This window comes from Danio aesculapii, chromosome 1, assembly GCF_903798145.1.
Source record: "Danio aesculapii chromosome 1, fDanAes4.1, whole genome shotgun sequence".
NCBI classification, from domain to species: Eukaryota; Metazoa; Chordata; class Actinopteri; order Cypriniformes; family Danionidae; genus Danio; species Danio aesculapii.
In genome coordinates this window covers 34,201,721-34,220,582 of record NC_079435.1, presented here as the reverse complement: position 1 = coordinate 34,220,582, position 18,862 = coordinate 34,201,721, and the positions used below count along the sequence as shown (strand labels likewise).

At 37.2% G+C, this 18,862-nt stretch overlaps 1 protein-coding gene across 4 annotated transcripts in view; it reads left to right on the top strand.

The window, feature by feature from the left end:
• Positions 1–18,862, top strand: part of bnc2 (basonuclin 2) — a 177,267-nt gene that overhangs the window by 147,231 nt on the left and 11,174 nt on the right. For all 4 annotated transcript variants that reach the window (XM_056459078.1, XM_056459066.1, XM_056459072.1 and 1 more), the window contains one exon: positions 15,724–18,032. In XM_056459078.1, the coding sequence (XP_056315053.1) occupies positions 15,724–18,032 (2,309 nt within the window). The remainder of the gene's footprint in view (positions 1–15,723; positions 18,033–18,862) is intronic.

Sequence of the window (18,862 nt, the reverse complement as noted above, 5' to 3'; positions counted from 1 at the left end):
CCCACTTCCTCCAGTGTTATAGGACATTGTGCCATATACTGTAATATCTGCACATTTGCTCTGCTCAATAATTCTATGGAATGTATTTGTGCTTTCAAACCTACATGGCATTTTTTATTATTTTTTTGCAGACCCTAAAAGGTTTTAAGGACTGTTTGTAAAATCTTTGGGTAAACATTTTTTTTTACAAAACAGGAAAAATAAAATACAGTTGTTGTTTTTTTTGGTGAGAGTACTTTCCCTTTTACTGATGACAGTGTGGTCAGAACTTCCCGAAAATAATACAAACAGCTGCTTTTAAGCTTTGTATGACAAATTTTTTACCAATGTTAGCCAAGATGGGAGCAGAAATCATTATAAATTCTTTTTGCATTGAATACAATAGCCTTATATACAATAACATTTTTTTATTTTTATTTATTTATTTATTTATTAAAAGAAACAGTGTTGATTTAATGGGTAAACTTGCAATTGAGTAATAGCCTTACACTGAGTTCAGATTTGCTCTGCATAAAAATTGCATTTTAAAGATTTAAACTGGGCCTGATGCAATTTCAGCATCACATACTAAATGTATCAGTGGCACATGAGATGGAATGCGACTTTTCGGGCGCTGTAGCCAATTTTAGTCAGGGTAATGATGATATTCACTTCTGATCAAATGTGACTGAAACATGTTGTATTAGCATTTCAGATTTTGTTTTACTCACATACTGTAGTTGTTAGTACACCCCTCAACCCCCACCCTCTTTGTTCATACAACTTTGTGCTTGTATTTAGCACAGAAAGAAATGGCTGGTGGGGCAGACTGTCATTGTTGATGGGAGGGAAAATTGAATTTTCTTCAGGGTCAGCAACATTAAGGATAGTGGGAATTCAGAGATCTTTTCTTAAAGTTGCTGGGTAGGACTAGTTATTGATTGGTCAGCAGCTTGGCGGGGGTCTGTCACAGACCCATCAGCCCGAGAGACAAAGAACTCTTCACTGTTCGGTACATAATAAAAGTAAGGGGGCATATTTCAAATCATACTTTCAGCATTAGTGTTAATGTGGATAGCTTTGATATTGTAGACCTCTGTGTTGTTTACACGTCAATAACAGCAGGAAAACCCTCAAACATGAATGTATGACAAAAATAATAATAAATTATTGCTATAATTGAGATAATTCTTATAACCATTTGAAAATGCAAATCTGACTGACTTGTGTGAAGCTCAGAATAATGGTAAATGGTTTGAATGAACTACTTACTTAATCCTTTGTGTTGTTTGGAACTATGGAGCAATGTACTGTAGTTTTGCTTATTTCACTAGCCATTTAAACAAAAAACTCCATAAATAAATCACTTGGGTATAAAAGCTGACCATTAAGGTTCAATTATGTAACATTATAGATGTAAAAATCTATTGAGCTCAATCCCCAGGTGATAAAAGTGTAAGAGTTAACTTAATCAGCTTAGTTACGCCAACAGTTAATAAGTTACTATTAAATGAGAAGACAAATTGGAATCAATTCGTTCAAATTTGTGAGATGAGCCATGAAGCACAATACTCTATTATTTTATTCATTCATTCATTCATTCGTTCGTTTGTTCGTTAGTTAGTTGAGGTTACATGAAGGGTAATCCTCTGTAAACAGTGGACCAATGCAAATGAATGAATGAATGAATGAATGAATGAATGATTGAATGAAGCAATGGGAAGCAAACTGTAATGTTGTTTTCTCTTCACAGCGGATGCTTTCCTCACACTTGTAAATCATTTATCATCTGTTTCTCAGTCAGACTTATTCACTTTACAAAACAGAATTATTATTAACAGTTGGTTTCATTGTAACATTTTTCCGTGTAACATGTCTTCTACCTTATTGCCATAATACTACATGGACTAAGAAAGTAAAATGCTTAATCCATCAACACAGTTTTAATTAAAGAGGCAATGGTTTTTGACAATGTCATCTGGTGAAGAGATAACTTAATCTTATAAAAAAATTAATTATAAAAAAAAAATAGAGATATATTATTTAGATTAGAAAGATATAGAAAGATTTAGAACAACGAAATATGAAAAATAGGCTACTTATATTTAAAATACAAATTCATTACATCATATATGACTAGGGGGTAAAAAATAGAAATCTGTTAAAGTTTTAAATTAAAAAACTGTAGCCTATTGTCAGTTATTAGGCAAATAACAAACTAGCCAGCACATTCAACTTTGCTCAGCCAGAATTTGGGCATTTGAATAATAGTAAATTAACAATAATGATAATAATGTAGAGCTTCATGATTTTTCTAGCCTATCTTGTAAAAAAAAAGTACATTTGAAAATTCATGGATAACAACAATAGCCTAATACATATTATAAGTAACATTAATGTGGGCTGCTTTGGTGCTTCACAACATTATATTGGTATATTTTTTCCTTTAAATATTAAGGTCTAAGATTTAAAATAAAAGTTTAAAACATAAAAAAATGTTTTCTCAACTTAAAATGTGAAAGTTGATTTTACTTGCATCAGATTCCACTTGGTCTTATAGCCTTTTTGATGGGTTATTTTGATAATTTATGATGGCATAACAGTCAAAATAGGACAATTGAGCTCATCCATGGACATTTGTCAGTAGGGGGGTGGGTCTTTCAAACCCCCCTGGCTACGAGCCTGTATGTGATTTGGAATTAACCTATAGGATTTATTTTATGTCTATTTCATTTTATCATATTGTTTTTTATACTGTATGTTCTGTCCTTACCCAGAACTTTACAGATAATGTTGTGCAGTTAAACATTTTCAAAAATCAATGGTTTTACTATAGTAAGGGGATATGTGGTCCACACCCACCCACAAGAGTGCACACGTACACGCATGACACAAAGCTGCTTCTCAGATTTATGGATTATCTAAATAACTTTCTATTATGTTTTCTATAAAGGATTTAGTACAAGGAATAAAATAGGCAAACATGTGAAAATGGGAACAAACAGCTCTAAAGCACACCCTAGGGGGAGAAAATAAGACTGCACGTGCTATGTGCTAAAATAATTAGTTAAAAATCTGTATATTGTTAATTTAATTGAATGTACAAAATTGCAAATGCAGTTTAAGAGCAGAAATAAAGATAAACTATGGGTTTTGGATCTTTTGGTTGTTTCAGAAATTGCATGTGCTGCTCTTATCAAGAGAATCTCCAAGATATTATGCCAGGCTGCGCTCCATCTCCTCCAAGGAATGTCCTTCCCCTCACATGATTTAGAGATTAAAACAAAAATGTCCACTGCCTAGCCCCTAGTGGCACTATGCTTATTAGTTGTAAAGTATAGTCGCGTGTCAGGGATGGACCACCAATTGGGCTGCACATGCAGGGACAGAGTGGAACGTGTGCTTGTCTGTAAAGTGTTAATGTGTTAAAGTGTGAATGTTATCTATTAACAGAGTGACAACAACAGGACCTAGGAAAGAGTCTTTACTTACTGGTATAGATCATTACCACAACAGGTGGTTGAGTAACAAAAAAAAAAAAGGAAGAAAGAGAGAGAGAGAGACAGAGACAGGGGTTTGTGAAGGTTGTGTTCAACCTACAGGTGGCTTTTGATTTTTGGGAATTTTTAGCAGTGTGTTTCTGAGAACATTTATGCTCAAAATGCTTCAACCATAATTTGGTTATATTATGGACAAATACAACTATTGTTTTAAAGTTGGGATATACATTTTTCCCCAAAATGTAACCTATGGGCTGTGTTTGTCAATAGTTTGCCTAAAGTTTGGTAGAAATAACCCAGTATTATTTAGAGTGTTCTGCTCAGATGTATAGTGTTGCATAAAAATAAAAATAGTATAAAAATATAGAGACTAAAAATATCTTTAAAGTTTGGTTGGATATAAGTGCTTACAAACATATTGTTTCAGTATAACATTCACTATACACAGTGACATTTAGAGCAAGTACTGTATATTAATTACAATTAAGTTTAATTACATTAAAATTGTGCATATTTTTGTACAATTGTACAATTTTTACATATATTTTAGGTGGATGTATTGAGTAGATATCTTAATCGTCAGAAATATGGCAGCTACATCTTTAGTAATTTAACTTAAATGTCTCTTTTATTAACGGATCCATTTTTTTTCTTAATTTCCAAAAACAGTAAACTGTTCACTGTTCACATCAGCTAGCACCAATATAGTTATTTATTGTATATTGCAAGTAAACATACTGTTAACCATTTTTTATTGAAACATTGTTTACTTTCAAGTGTAATCTAAAGCTTTTCCTTCACAACCACACATTTTTATTTATGCAACAACAAAACTCATTCATTCATAATTTTTTTTCAGCTTAGTCCCTTTATTAATCCGGGTTCACCACAGTGGAATGAACCACTAACTTATCTAGCATATGTTTTACACAGTGGATGCCCTTCCAGCTGCAACCCATTTCTGGGAAACATCCATACACACTCATTCACACACATACGCTACAGACAATTTAGCCTACCCAATTCACCTATACTTTGGACTGTGGGGGGAACCGGAGCACCCAGAGGAAACCCACGTGAACGCAGGGAGAACATGCAAACTCCACACAGAAACGCCAACTGACCCAGCTGAGGCTCGAACCAGCAACCTTCTTGGTGTGAGGCGACAGCTCTACCTACTGCGCCACTGTGTCCAACAACAACAAAACTTTAACCTTTTAAGGCCCAAGGTGTTTTTTTACATGCATTTTTTATTTCTCTTTGCTAATTGGGCTTATTAGAACCTAATTAGAATAAAAACCTAAGAATCATCGTTTGATACAATGTACTTTTAGAGAAAAATTATGTCCGTTTATGTGAATGCGTGGTCTGAATTTATATAAAACAGTTTTTCCTAAAAAAAAATTTAATGCATATTTAATATATAATTTTTTTTAACTTGCTTTGACTATCAGAGAGTAAAAACATTTTTTTTTTCATTTTGGGCAATTAAAATAGTGTTTGGGACATTTCATATGCTGCAAAACAGTTGCAGGATGACACTGTATGTCTGTAACAAAATATAAACCATTTAAAGTATTTTAAATAGCCACTTAAGAACTAAAATACATATGTGGACACTCAAGCCCAAGGAGGATAACCATATGATAGGGTACTGAATAATAGACATGTAGAAGAGTTGAGAACCAAGCAATCAGAAGAATAGTTGAAGGATTAGAGGGACCAGATGTCATTTTAAAAGTCCTTATACTTCAGCCATGGAAACCCAGGCAGAGATTGTAGGATGAGGCACCTTTGTGCAAGCAGAAGGAAGAGCCATGGTGTAGCTGATGCTAGGATAAGGGACTGTTGCTGAGTCCTGTGTTTGAAGGGTTGAGGTTGAACCAAGCAATAAAGGACCAAGGGTATACAGACTGACAAAAGCCAATTCTGGGATGAATCTAGCTTGGGGTCGATGTAATGGGGAGATCTGCGATCATTAGGTACTCTTCAGAATCACAGAGACATTCAGATTTGGAACTAATTGACTGAGGATCACTGCTGGGTCCTCCTCCACCTCACTCGCTATGAAGGGCAAATCAATTAGTCAGAACTTACTCAGTGAATTTATAACTATACCAACACTATAATGATCATTCAGGGTTGTGAGTTGCAACATTAAGAAAAATGCAGGTATGGTTCTTGAGGAAGCAATTGTTTATTTTAGGTCTGTTATTTTGTAAGGTTGTGGTTCTGTTAAAGAGAGGTAAAGTAAGGATTCCTCTAAAGCAGTGGTTCCCAACTTGGGATTTATAAGATTTATTGAGGGGTCACCAAACTCCCTCTAGAAGTAGAAATGAAGCAGATGGCAAGCTGGTGATAAACCAAATATCACAAGATTATTTTACTGTTATACTGATTTAACTGCCAATTTAGATAATTCAATTACAGTAATGAAAATAAAAAGAAAACGTTTGAACAATAAATTTGGTCCATCGTTAAGCAAAGTTAACAACAGTCACATCCTGCAGCAATTTTGGTTTTGTGTTAAAATATGAATATACATTTTCAGGGAGATTGTCTGCAGTTTTTGTTCAGACCATAGCCTTGTTTAGATGATGTTAAACTGAGATTTAGGCAATATGGCAAATATTAAACAATATATTATATTTGTATTATGGGTCGTTTAGGATTTTGAATGTTAAAATATGTGTCTTCTGAAAAATGATTGGGAACCACTGCTCTAAAGGCTGTACTGTATATATACACAGACTAAATAAAATGTCTACCATGACAATTAATTCAATGATGTATGAAAAAATAAGTAAGCAAGATCAAGATAGAAATCTATCTATCTATCTATCTATCTATCTATCTATCTATCTATCTATCTATCTATCTATCTATCTATCTATCTATCTATCTATCTATCTATCTATCTATCTATCTATCTATCCATCCATCCATCCATCCATCCATCCATCCATCCATCCATCCATCCATCCATCCATCCATCCATCCATCCATCCATCCATCCATCCATCCATCTCTGTCTGTCTGTCTGTCTGTCTACCCACCAACTCACCCATTGGAAAATAATAAAAAGTCCTAAAATATATAAATAAAAAGTACAGAAAATGTAAACAAACAAGCATATAACACACACACACACACACACACACACACACACACACACACACACACACACACACACACACACACACACACACACACACACACACACACACACACACACACACACTCACATTTGTATTTTTATGGGGGCATGTTATGATCATATTCCTATATTTTACATGTGACAGGATGAGAAGCTGAAAAGAAGAAGATAAAGAGAGAAAGAAGTGATATGTTGTACGTTGTTGTGTTTCTCTGATCTTTTATTATGAGAGATAAGGGAAGGGCTTTGGTGTGTGTGTGCAGTGCTCAGGGGAGCTCCCTTTGGGTGACAGTCTATGATGAGAGACAGCACTACACTGCTTCTCGCCAGGGTGTTTCCGGCTGGCTCCAATTAACCTTGTGCTGATTGCCCCAAGGAGCTTTGCACACTAATTAGAGGTGAGAAATATGTCTCTGATTCAAAATGCCACAGAGACACAGAGGCACTGTTATCCTGACAGACAGGCCAAGGTGTGAGAAAGACCTCCTCTATTGTGAGTAGAAGCATTCAGTCTTCTACCCAGCTGGTGACAGTTAGCAACCCTGACATCTTGATGATCACACAGTCTTTCTCTCTTTCAGCCATATGGATGACATCCTTATCAAATGAGTCTGAGACTAACATTAGAGTTAAAAAACTTTACTACGTTACTTTTTTGCACCTTAAGGCTGATTTATTTTTCTGCTTGCACACAGATGGTCCGATGCAGATCCTGACCTGCACCTCTAAAAAAAATGTAACCCCACATAGCAAAGACGCATAGTACAAGCACTGTGATTGGGAACCACACTGCCAGCTAGCATTTCGGAACGGTAATTCAGAGCAAAACAAATAAAACACAGAAGTATAAATGCAGGACTATGTGCAAGGCATGGCAACCGTGGGTTACTGTGGTCACTCGATGCAGAAGTATAATTCAGCCTTTAGACAGGAAAAATATGTTATAAGTTATGTTATAGGCCTATTGAAAGTTTGCGTTTTCCTGTATTCTTTTCTTCTTCTTCTTCTTCTTCTTCTTCTTCTTCTTCCTCTAAAAAGACTTCCAGTATGCCTATTCTACCCTCTGGTGCATCTGTCACTAAGACAGCAAATCTTTTTGATGTATCAAGAGCCACAGTATCCACCAAGAAAGAACCATTCATCAGAAGTAAAGCAGGTCGCACACCAGAAGCGCCGCTCGGCAACACTCAGCATCGTGCCACGCAGTGTTGTGCCACACAGCGCCATGCATTTTAGAATTCTAAACATAGGTTTCTATCAGGGTAGAGACACCAGCGCCGCAAGTCGGCAGCTGTTTGCGGGACAGAACACTGTTCATATTTCTGCCACGCCACAGAGCGCCATCTGAATATTTTCATTGTAAATATCATGTGAATGTGCGCATCTGGTGTGCAATACTTCAAACTTTTATGTGCATGCCGTGTCGCGGTGCCAAGAGGTGCATGCGGTGTATGACCTGCTTGAGGGTCGATAACCCTGTACATGCTTTTTGCGTTGAGAGGCAACTTTTTTGAATGATTTACTAGATGGGCGCGTCATTGCCAAGGACTACCAATTATTCTGAAGGACCATGTGCACCCAATGGCTCAAACATTGTATCCTGAAGGCAGTGCAATGTATCAGGCTGATAATCCACCAATAGAAACAGCAAGACTGGTGACAGAGCAGTTTGATGAACCTGAAAGTGATGTTGAACATCTCCTATGACTTGCAAATGTTTTCCTCCACCAGCTTCACAACTGGCCCCTATTCTGCTTGAAGTATGGCTCAAAATCCCTCTGGGCACTGTGCAGGACTTGTATCTGTTGTACTATCTAACAAAAAGAGGTCCAACACCATACTAATTATTGCGGTTTTAATTTTGTGGTTTCAAATATTAAGAAAAGCTCATAACCAACTGTAAAAAACAGTTGGTCACAAATGAAGGGGAAAGATATTCGAATGGCACTCCCATGTCTTTACTTTACAATGTTTCATCTCAGTTGGAACCATTTGTGAATTAGTGGCCTGTCTCTTTTTGTTTTACATGCTGTTAGCGAAGGCAGCAGCTGATACAAACATGTTGTGGGAATTGTACAGCAAACAGCCATTTGTACCTGCTTTTGACCAGAGGGACTCTTGAAAGGGAAACATGGGAGGGGTGAAAAGAGAATGACTCGTGCTTAATAGCTTTTGAGTACAGTGGCTGCCGCTCAGTGATGTAGTGCATCAACTCCCTCTGGATATGGGCACTCCCCTTTTTGCACCTTGGCATGACTTTTCACTTTGATTGTCAGGCAAGACTTTGTGCTTCAGTGACTCCATATCCCAGAAACCCCTGGGACAACAACAACTGGATATGTGGTAGCTGAGTGCTGTGCAAATGATTATTGAATGTAATCCAGCAGCATAGGCCAGTAAACAACTGTTTGTTTAAAAAAAAAAAAAACATTTAGTAACTTTGTACTGTCAGATGGGACTTTGAATTCATGTATATATTTGTCATATTATTAAGGAGGGTTATGAAGAAGGTTTTTTTGTCTATGAGTTTGTTTATGCATTGCAATGCAGTTTATACATAACATGGCTTTTAAAAGAGAAAAAATGCTCTACTAATCGCCCTTAAAAAACTATTATTATTATAATTAATGTTGAAATTTAATCAGCTTGTTTAAAAAAGGTTTATTTAGTGACAATTTTGAACACATGATGCAACTGCATACAACATTGCTTAAAACATACAAACCATTAGTGTATGGTTCTTGGTGTGAATGAGCTTTTATTCTTGAGTCATATTTTAGATATGATAGAAAAACTAGGTTTGCATGCTGTAGTGTGGACAGTCCTAATGATATTAATAATCCCTATTTTTGCTTTGGAATATATTACAGTGTAACAATGTCTGGAAAGAACAATAGAGAGTCCTGTTTCTAAGCCAGTGTCTTCACCAAACCCTAATTCAAGTCCCTATTATTTTGATTAGTACCCAGACAGGACTGGTGATATTATCCATCCTTCCAGAGCACTGCTTTGGTAAATTACTGCCATATACCAAGATCCATGTTTAATGGGTCTGTTTTGCTAAACCCCTGGCCCAGTTCACCAACATTAATTCCGTTCATTCACAAATGTGTTTGAGTTTATATGTGTGTGTCAGCAGTAAATAATGCTGCTGGTGACAGTCACAATAGCTGTGTTTGCAGGGTCTGTGAGCTCTATCTCCAGAGGCCTGAGGACAGGAATAGCTCAAGAGATGCTGCTGAAGCAGACACGGGAAAAGAAAAGCCACCTCTGAGCTAATGGTCTTGCATCTTCCTGGCAGCATGTCAATAATGGCTCTTATCACATTAGGCAAAGAGTCCATTAGCTTATTCTCTTCGCCTGCATGCGCCGTGGCAGCGCCAGTTTGTACATAACCTATCTAATGGTTTGTGTGTGTGTGTGTGTGTGTGTGTGTGTGTGTGTGTGTGTGTGTGTGTGTGTGTGTGTGTGTGTGTGAGGAATTCTTAAAGCCACCAAATGTAAAACACTTGGCTTATTTTACAGTAAAATTAGGATCAGAGAGGGGATATACATTGTTTTGTTTGACTTCCAACCAAAGAAGCATAGATTTTGTCTAAAAAGAAGTTAAATAGAGCACATACAGTATATCTTCTCTCCATATTTTCCTTTGTTCTCCTTCCAGCTGAACTAATCTTTTGAAGGTTGCTATTTGACTTTTTTTTAATAGCATTTCAAATTGCTTTCAAATATGATGTGTTACTCTAAATGATAACAGTAATGTAAAACACCTTCCAGTATTACACTGATACAAGGTACTATATGAGAGAATGTCAAAATGTCAGGAAGCAAATTGTGAGCATATGTTACACCTTTTTTTTCAAGAATTAAGAAGACACTGTTGCATCAAAGACCCATAAAGGACATTTCTCATGCACTCCCACTGTTCTGCCTACAGAACTCAATGTCCACTTAACATCTGCTTCCCAGATCAGAAAATCCATTTCGTTCCCTCACAGAAGGAGATCACAGAAATCCTCTTTAATTCACTGGAACCCATGCTATTCCCTCTACACCTTATTGTTGCCCCACATGACCACTGACTTAGGTTACAGTAAATTAGCTTGTACCTTACTGCTTGATAAATAAATGGTTAAAATACCAAGCCCCTCACCTGAACCATGCAAGCATGCAAGTCACAAATTTATTTTCAGTCAAATGAAGTGAATTCCCATGACAAAACTTCGGTTACTGATTATTATTATAATTGTTGTTGTTAGTACAAGTATTGATATTATGTGTTTATTTGTTTATTTATTTATTTATTTATTTCGTAATATTGACATAAAACCATTTTTTCTCTGACCAACAAATTTACTTTTGCTTACCAATTTTAAACAAAATCATCACAATTATATTTTAGCTTGTGTTATGTGTACAGACAGGGCAATTCAAGCAAGGCAATGCAATTAGAGTAGACCTGTTCCAAATTATAGAACATTTGAATGCTCACAGTTGGTCATGTGTGTGTGTTTGTCTGTTGGCAATGACTTATTTGGGCATTGATGTTTTCTTAGGCTTTGTCCCCGAAGATCACAAGCAGACATTTATGGTGTTTGTTTAGCCACAAGATTTGAATGTGCTTGTTTTCCATACCATGCACTGATACCGTGTTAAACATTTTAATATAGTTTAATACATTGTAATATAGTTAAATAATTAAAGTAGTTAAAAAGTTAAATAGTTAACTATTGATTGTTTAAAAAAATAAATAATAAAAAATTATATATATATATATATATATATGAGTGCTTCCTCTGATGTCATGGCTCCAGGCACTGGGCTTTGACTGAGCCTTTTCCCCTTTTTTTTTTGCCACTTCCCTACTCAATTATTCATTGCTTAAAATAAAAAAGGTCAGAAAGTAGAATTCTGAGCAATTCATGGGTTCAAGACCTTCTAAGATCACAGGGAAACCTCTGCTTAACCTCCCTTGAAGTAGTGAACACAGGGGATGTTTTTTTTTTTTTTTTCCATTCTGGGATATGATCGCTACCCCTGGATCAATAGTGAATTCCTGTTGTGTCCACTGGGAGTCACTAGATCAATGTGGTTCCCAGACCAATTGTCTATGTTGAATTAGATGTTTTAGAAATGTCATTTCTTTATTAGGTAGCCATGCCTAGAAATGTTATATTGAAATATTATCAAATGATAAAAAACGTTGGTGCAATATAAGTTTTGTACTTGTATCAAAGCAGTATATTATGCTACACATGGGCCACAATCTTCACTCACCCATTCTTATTCTGTGTACACTCTAGTATATGTCTTAAAGCTTAATGATCCCATGACAATGATTAGCGCTGATTACTAAAAAGACTGCATTCAGTTGCTTGATCTTCATCCTTTAATACAAGACAAGGGGATGTTAATATAATAACCACATACAGTTTGTCTTTTAATGTTGACAACATTGGCATGGTGAATATTTGGCCATCGTTGCTTGTCTTCGGAGACAATTTACAAACCTCGAGCCTCCAGCATCATTATTGGGTTTCAGTAAATGACACCAGCAGCAGTGAGATAAATACAGCCATCACACCAGTTGACACATTTGCTGCATTTGCCTACTGCACCATGGATAGATGAGACCTGTGACTTAATGCTATAATTATTAACTAATTGTCTTTAACCTCACAAACAGTGTTCAGCCACATTATGTAAAGGAGTCAGGGATGTGTAATGACAGTGTAATCCATCACAGTGTTGGGGGGCGTGGGGGATGGTTCTAATGAGATTTCATTTGAGTATGGCAAATCTGCAGAATGCATAGATAGAAGCCACATTAAGCTAATTGGCAGATGAGTGCCTTGGTGTAAAAGTGCTACTAATGGCAGGTTTGTTGCCTGACTAATGCAGGGGAGTTGGCTAAGGACCTGAGGCTGATTTGTGGGCAGACATAGTAATATTTTATTGTATCAGTCAATCTAAATGTAGCCTCCACTTCACCTCTTTTAGTTTTATCCAGGATAACATTGCTTGTATGAATAAATTAAGACTCAAAAAGATCTAAATATGGGAAAGAGCCATCAAAATAGTAAAATCATCCTAAATGTTACTGAAAGCTTTTGTTTCTGAAACAAACATTTCCACTATTTATCATTATCATTTTCAATCAAACAATCATTATCACTTTTTTTTGAGTGTGGCCTTGAGTTTAACTGGCTTGGGTCCAGACGTCTTTGGAAATGTTGATGGGTGCGTTTGCATAGTCCCTCTTACACTGGCCTGCCAAAGAGTACAGCCTGTGACCTGTATCATGACAGTGAGCTGGCCTCAGTGATTCCATCCAAGCACATTTGGTAAACATTACAGTTCAATGTCTTCTCTTGCTGTATGCTGTAATTGAATAATGACAAAAAATAAGATAAACTCATAAGTGAAACTTGGCCATGTCAGATTTGTTTGAAAAGCACAGGGTTGAATAGTGGCAGCAGTCCAAACAGCCAAGGGTCATTCTTGCTGAACTTGCAAATGTAAATGGCACTGTTTGAAAATAACTGTATTCTGGCTGCAGTTAGACTGTTCTGATCATTTATTGCGAGGTGTGCAGGTTAAGCATACTCATCACTGAGGGTTTGCACCTTAAAGTGAAATAATTGAACAGAAATATTTAAACTACTACAGTGGGTAACATGGTAAAAAGGTTGCTAATTCAAGTACCGACTGAAACAAGAGGCATTTTGGTGTGGAGTTTATATGTTCTTCCCCCTGAAAGCCCAGAAATAGAAGAAAATGAGCCAAAGGAAAGTGAGTGAGTGACTGAGTATATAATATAGGTATGAACTGGGACAGTAATTAAAAGAAGTAACATGAAATTGTAGGGTAGTTAATCTCCCTGTCCATGTCTAACAGTGCCTAGATTGAGTCCCCATGTGCCTAGGCAGATACACCATTATAAACTAGTCCATAATCTGACTTTTTCAGCTACACTCCAGCAAACACGCCAGCGGGGCAAAGGTACCTACAAAATTGCATTGTCTTAATTTTATACAGTTTTACCTTGCACATTCTAATGTAGAAAAAAAGAAAACAAACAAACAAATAAATAAACATATGCTCTTTTACACACTTTCACAATTTAAATATGTAAAACTGAAAGAAGGGAATGTGTAGAAGAAGAAAAAACTGAAAGAGTGTAATGAAAGAATTGTTCAATCATGCCACAGTATTTTTATGGGATTTGATAGTGCCGTTAGTACTGTTAAAAAAATTCACTTTGTAATTTTTCCCTTCTTCTACATCAAATTGAAATACAGGAGTTCAAACCACTATGCCGTATAAAATAATATTGTTGAGGCTGAAATTTAAAGTCTTACCTCCAGGCTAAACTCACACTCAAGCACGAAATGAAAGTATAAAATGTTTTTAATGTATATTTAACAACAAATACCCCAGTGACTATTGATGTGCTGTCTCTGAAGAATTTATCTTGCTTAAATTTCTGAGGCCATGCTGTTGTGAAACCCTTCTGTATTCCCACCTCTCGTTCTCTTTTACCATCTTCTCTTTTCTTCACTTTCTCTCATTCTCTAACTCTCCCACTCTCTTTAAACATTTATTCTCTGTCTGCGCCTTAAAGGCCCTTTGTGCTTTGTGCTGTTGATTTTTACCGCTCTTAAAATCCAGAGCAACCATTTATCATTCATAGAACCAAGCAGGCCAGGGCAGACAAAGCCTTGCCTTCTGTCATCTCTAATTGTGATCAGAACAACCATTGCTCCCTTGATGTTGTCTTGTTCTGTGTCAGAGAAAGGATTGTATTTGAAAAGAACAAATAATCATTTTCTCCCCTTAACCAGCAAATACTGTTCATTAAATTCACATAATCAATAAATACCAAATGTCATTGAACATATATAGAAAGCTTATGAATGGTATGAGGGGTTATGTCTATTACTCCCTAACCCAGATTAGTGACATAGAGAGCCGATTCGCACAGGTTTAGGAGGCAGAGTTATATACTATAAGAAGCATTCTTCAGAGTCAAATAATGCTGCTACCAGAGAAAGGGGACAGAACACTAGGTCACATATTTATGTATCAAAGTTACAAGCCTAACCACAATGCTAAAAGATACTGCCAAGACTCCTTTCCCAGAATCGCTTGCCATGTCTCAGCGTCTGGCAGTGGACAAGTGTGCAGAGTTTGAACTGTTTTATTTTTCAGTGGTTAATAATACCATTTCTTACAATCCTGGCTAAAGAACAAGTTCTTTTGAAAGTTGGGCTTATTTCTTCTCCTGGAGCAATACCTCTCTATCATGGAAACTTTACATATCCAGTGGTTCCAGCTCCTCCTACACATACACACATACATACATACACAGATGACAACACAATTAAATATGCAAACAAACTAATATAGTTTAGGATATGTTGAGATTTACTTTATTTCGTATTTGAATATCTGAGAACAAACAGTTTATGAAAGCTGTTGAACAGTTTTCGTTGACACCATATGCTTGATGAAGTATGCCTTCTTTAATATTTAAATAACACTCCAATCTCCAATTAAAATAAAGTTCAATTAATACTGATCTGCATCCTGCCTGATAAATGTAATGCAAGATTGCTGTCACCTCCAAGGCTTCTTAAAAAACATGGTTAAATAAACATGAGCTATTTTTGGTCCAAAATTGCATAACCAATATGAAAATAGTTTTAATTCGACTAATTATTTGTGAATTTGTGAACCTTTGACATATTTTAAAGCTGTATTTCACACAATATTGATACCAAATGATAACATTATTATACAGGTTATTATTGTTGTTGTTGTTATCTAAACATTCTATTAATCTTTGCATGGCTTGTCTTAGTGTGCAGGCATAAGACTACACTTGTACAGTTATTTAGAAAGAATTAGCAAAGCAGAGTGAAAATTCAATACTTTTATTTCGTAACCATAATATCAATTGCTGTTTATGTGCTCATTTTGATGATATATCCTTATCTGCCCATCGTTATTCACAAATTATATGCGGTAAAAAAAGAAATAAGCATTTGTTTTTTTTTTTCTTTTCTTTTCTCATATGGCCTCTAGGATGCTGCAGGCAAGGTTCTGGACAGGTGGACTATAATGTCTCGGGAAGAGGAGATCATCACACTGCAACAGTTTCTGCGCTTTGGCGAAACAAAGTCTATTGTGGAATTGATGGCCATTCAGGAAAAAGAAGGTCAGGCAGTCACAGTGCCCTCATCAAAGACTGATTCTGGCATTAGAACTTTTATTGAAAGCAACAATCGCACACGTAGTCCTGGCCTTTTATCACACCTAGAAAACAACAGCCCTTCTAGCATTCACCATTTTGAGAACATCCCAAACAGTTTGGCTTTCTTGCTGCCCTTCCAGTACATCAACCCCATGTCAGCCCCAATGCTAGGGCTTCCACCAAATGGACTTAGCATTGAGCAATCAGGTCTGAGAATGAGGGAGCCAAATCTGCCAAATCAGAGTGACCCAGTGGAGGCCAGCGAATCTGAAGTTTCACTCTCACCATTTCATAGTGGTCAAAGCCCCAGTCGAGGAGTAATGGGCACCTTACCCAATGCCATCGAACCTAAGACAGAACCCAACAGAGCTTCTCCTATCTCTCCAACACCATCTACACTGCAGTCCCAGCAACCACAGACACCAACACAACAAACCCAGGGGCAACAACAGTCAAGTTCTCTGAACAACCACCAGATCCATCACCATTTTGAAAAGAATGAACAGTCAAAAACTATAACACACTCTTCTTTCTCCTCCAAAATGCATCGCATACGTCGCATGGGTGCGACATCACGTAAGGGTCGTGTCTGCTGCAACTCCTGTGGCAAGACTTTCTACGACAAGGGTACTTTAAAGATCCACTACAATGCTGTGCATCTGAAGATTAAGCATCGTTGTACTATTGAAGGCTGCAATATGGTCTTCAGCTCTCTGCGTAGTCGTAACCGACATAGTGCTAATCCCAATCCTCGCCTACACATGCCTATGCTGAGGAACAACCGGGACAAGGACCTCATTCGCTCCAGCTCTGGGACAGCCACTCCTGTCATATCAAGTACCAAAAGTGGCTTCAACCTAACTAGCCCAGGACGGCCACCATTAAGCTTTGCCACCCCTCCTCTTGAGCCTATGATACAGTCACCTCTGCAGAGTCCACTTGTATTCCCTTCTTTAAAGTCTGTGCAGCCAGTGCAACCTGTGCCTCCCTTTTATCGTACACTACTCTCTCCTGCTGACCTAGTTAGCCCCCCAGTCTCTCTGCCTACCAGTCCAATTTTGCCTACAGCAGCCAACAGCACATCTCTTACAGACCAGCAACAGATGTTAGCTGTTAGCTCCCTCAGCATGCATGTATCCGAAACATCACCATTCTCTCATCGCTTACCCACAAATCACAGTACCCACGATTCCATTATTCTTGATCCTATGCCTAAAAAGAAGCCTCGCAAGTCTAGCATGCCAGTAAAGATAGAGAAAGAGGTGATAGATGTTGCAGATGATTATGATGACAAAGATGAGGATGATGATGATGGAGATAGTTGTCATCATCACCATCATCAACCATCCAGCATCCATAATGTTAATGGCAACTGCAACAACAACAATAATGGCAGTAGCAGCAGCAGTCATCATTGTGGTGGTAGTGGACATGAGTCTCCATCACACGATGAAATGAGTCCCAGTCAAGCACTTAGAGGCATGCTCCATCCTGAACAAGAAGAGTGCACTGGCAGTCATGGTGGTAGAGGCCATGGTGACCTACGCTGTATTGACAGCTTTACCTCTGAGGACCAAGATCATGAACGAGACTTTGAAAATGAGTCAGAGACATCTGAATCCAAAATGCTGTACCGCGACGAGCTGATGGACACTGACATACATCAGACTGCACTGGGGAAAAATCTGGATAAGGAACACCAGGGGGCAGAAGATGACCAACATCTCGGAAAAGATTTGGATGAACACAGCCATTCCCCACCCTCCCAACACCAGCCTGTTATCAAAATCAAAGAAGAGATCAATGATCCTACTTATGACATGTTTTGCATGGGTCAGTACAGCCTTTACAATGGAGGTATGGCAGCTGCTGCTGCAGCTGCTGCCAGCATGGCTGCCTTACATGAAAGTTTCATCTCCTCTATGAGCTATGGAACAAGTACACCAAAGTTCCCCTCCCAGTCACCTGAGGGTGATCTCTGCTCTAGTCCTGATCCCAAAATCTGCTACGTCTGCAAAAAGAGCTTTAAAAGTTCCTACAGTGTCAAACTGCACTACAAGAATGTTCACCTAAAAGAGATGCATGTGTGTACTGTCTCTGGATGCAATGCTGCTTTCCCCTCCCGGCGGAGCAGAGATAGGTGAGGCAAATCACTTTTTATATTATATACAGATATATTTAGAGACAATAAAACAGAATCTATACTATACTATGCTATAATATACCACACTGTACAATACTGTGTATTGTTTTGAATTGTGTTTATTTAAGTGTTGCTTTAGCATGACATCTCTTAGTATGTTTCATAAAGTTTGATACAACCTTTAAGACCTTTCTGAAAAACATGTTTAAACTTCACTCTTTATTGCAAATTTGAATGGGAAAAATGTTCAGAAAAGATGTTAAATTATGTTTTAACAGGAAGAACATGTGTTGATTGTACATTTATACAGACCCTTATTTAATGCAATAATTTTCTGTTTATCTATACTTGCTCACATGTCACACACAGGTAGACATGCATACATTAGCAGGGGTTCAACCTTGTCAAACCGCTGCATTCATTAGCGCATCAGGAGGTGCAGGTTTCTTCGACTGCTAGTTAACACATTTACCATAAACAGCACTAGAATTCATTTATGCCAGAGGGCAAGCAATAAACAGCTCTTCCATCAAATGTAGACTCTTCATAGTTAATTGTTTTGGCTCTACAAATAAAATGTATTCTGTGATTCTGCAAAAGTCTGCGAAATCATTAGTGATTTATAAGTTACAATTAATATGATTTAGCATAAATATAGATCAGTGTGGTTACAAACTACTATTAAAAGCATGTACATATGTACATGAAAGGAATGTTTTCTTTGAAAGCAGTTTTTAGAGTTTGGGTTAAGGTTTGTGGATGGAATGTGTGTGTGCATATCTTTAGTCCGTTTTACAGAAAATTACAAATAAAGACCAGTCTATGCT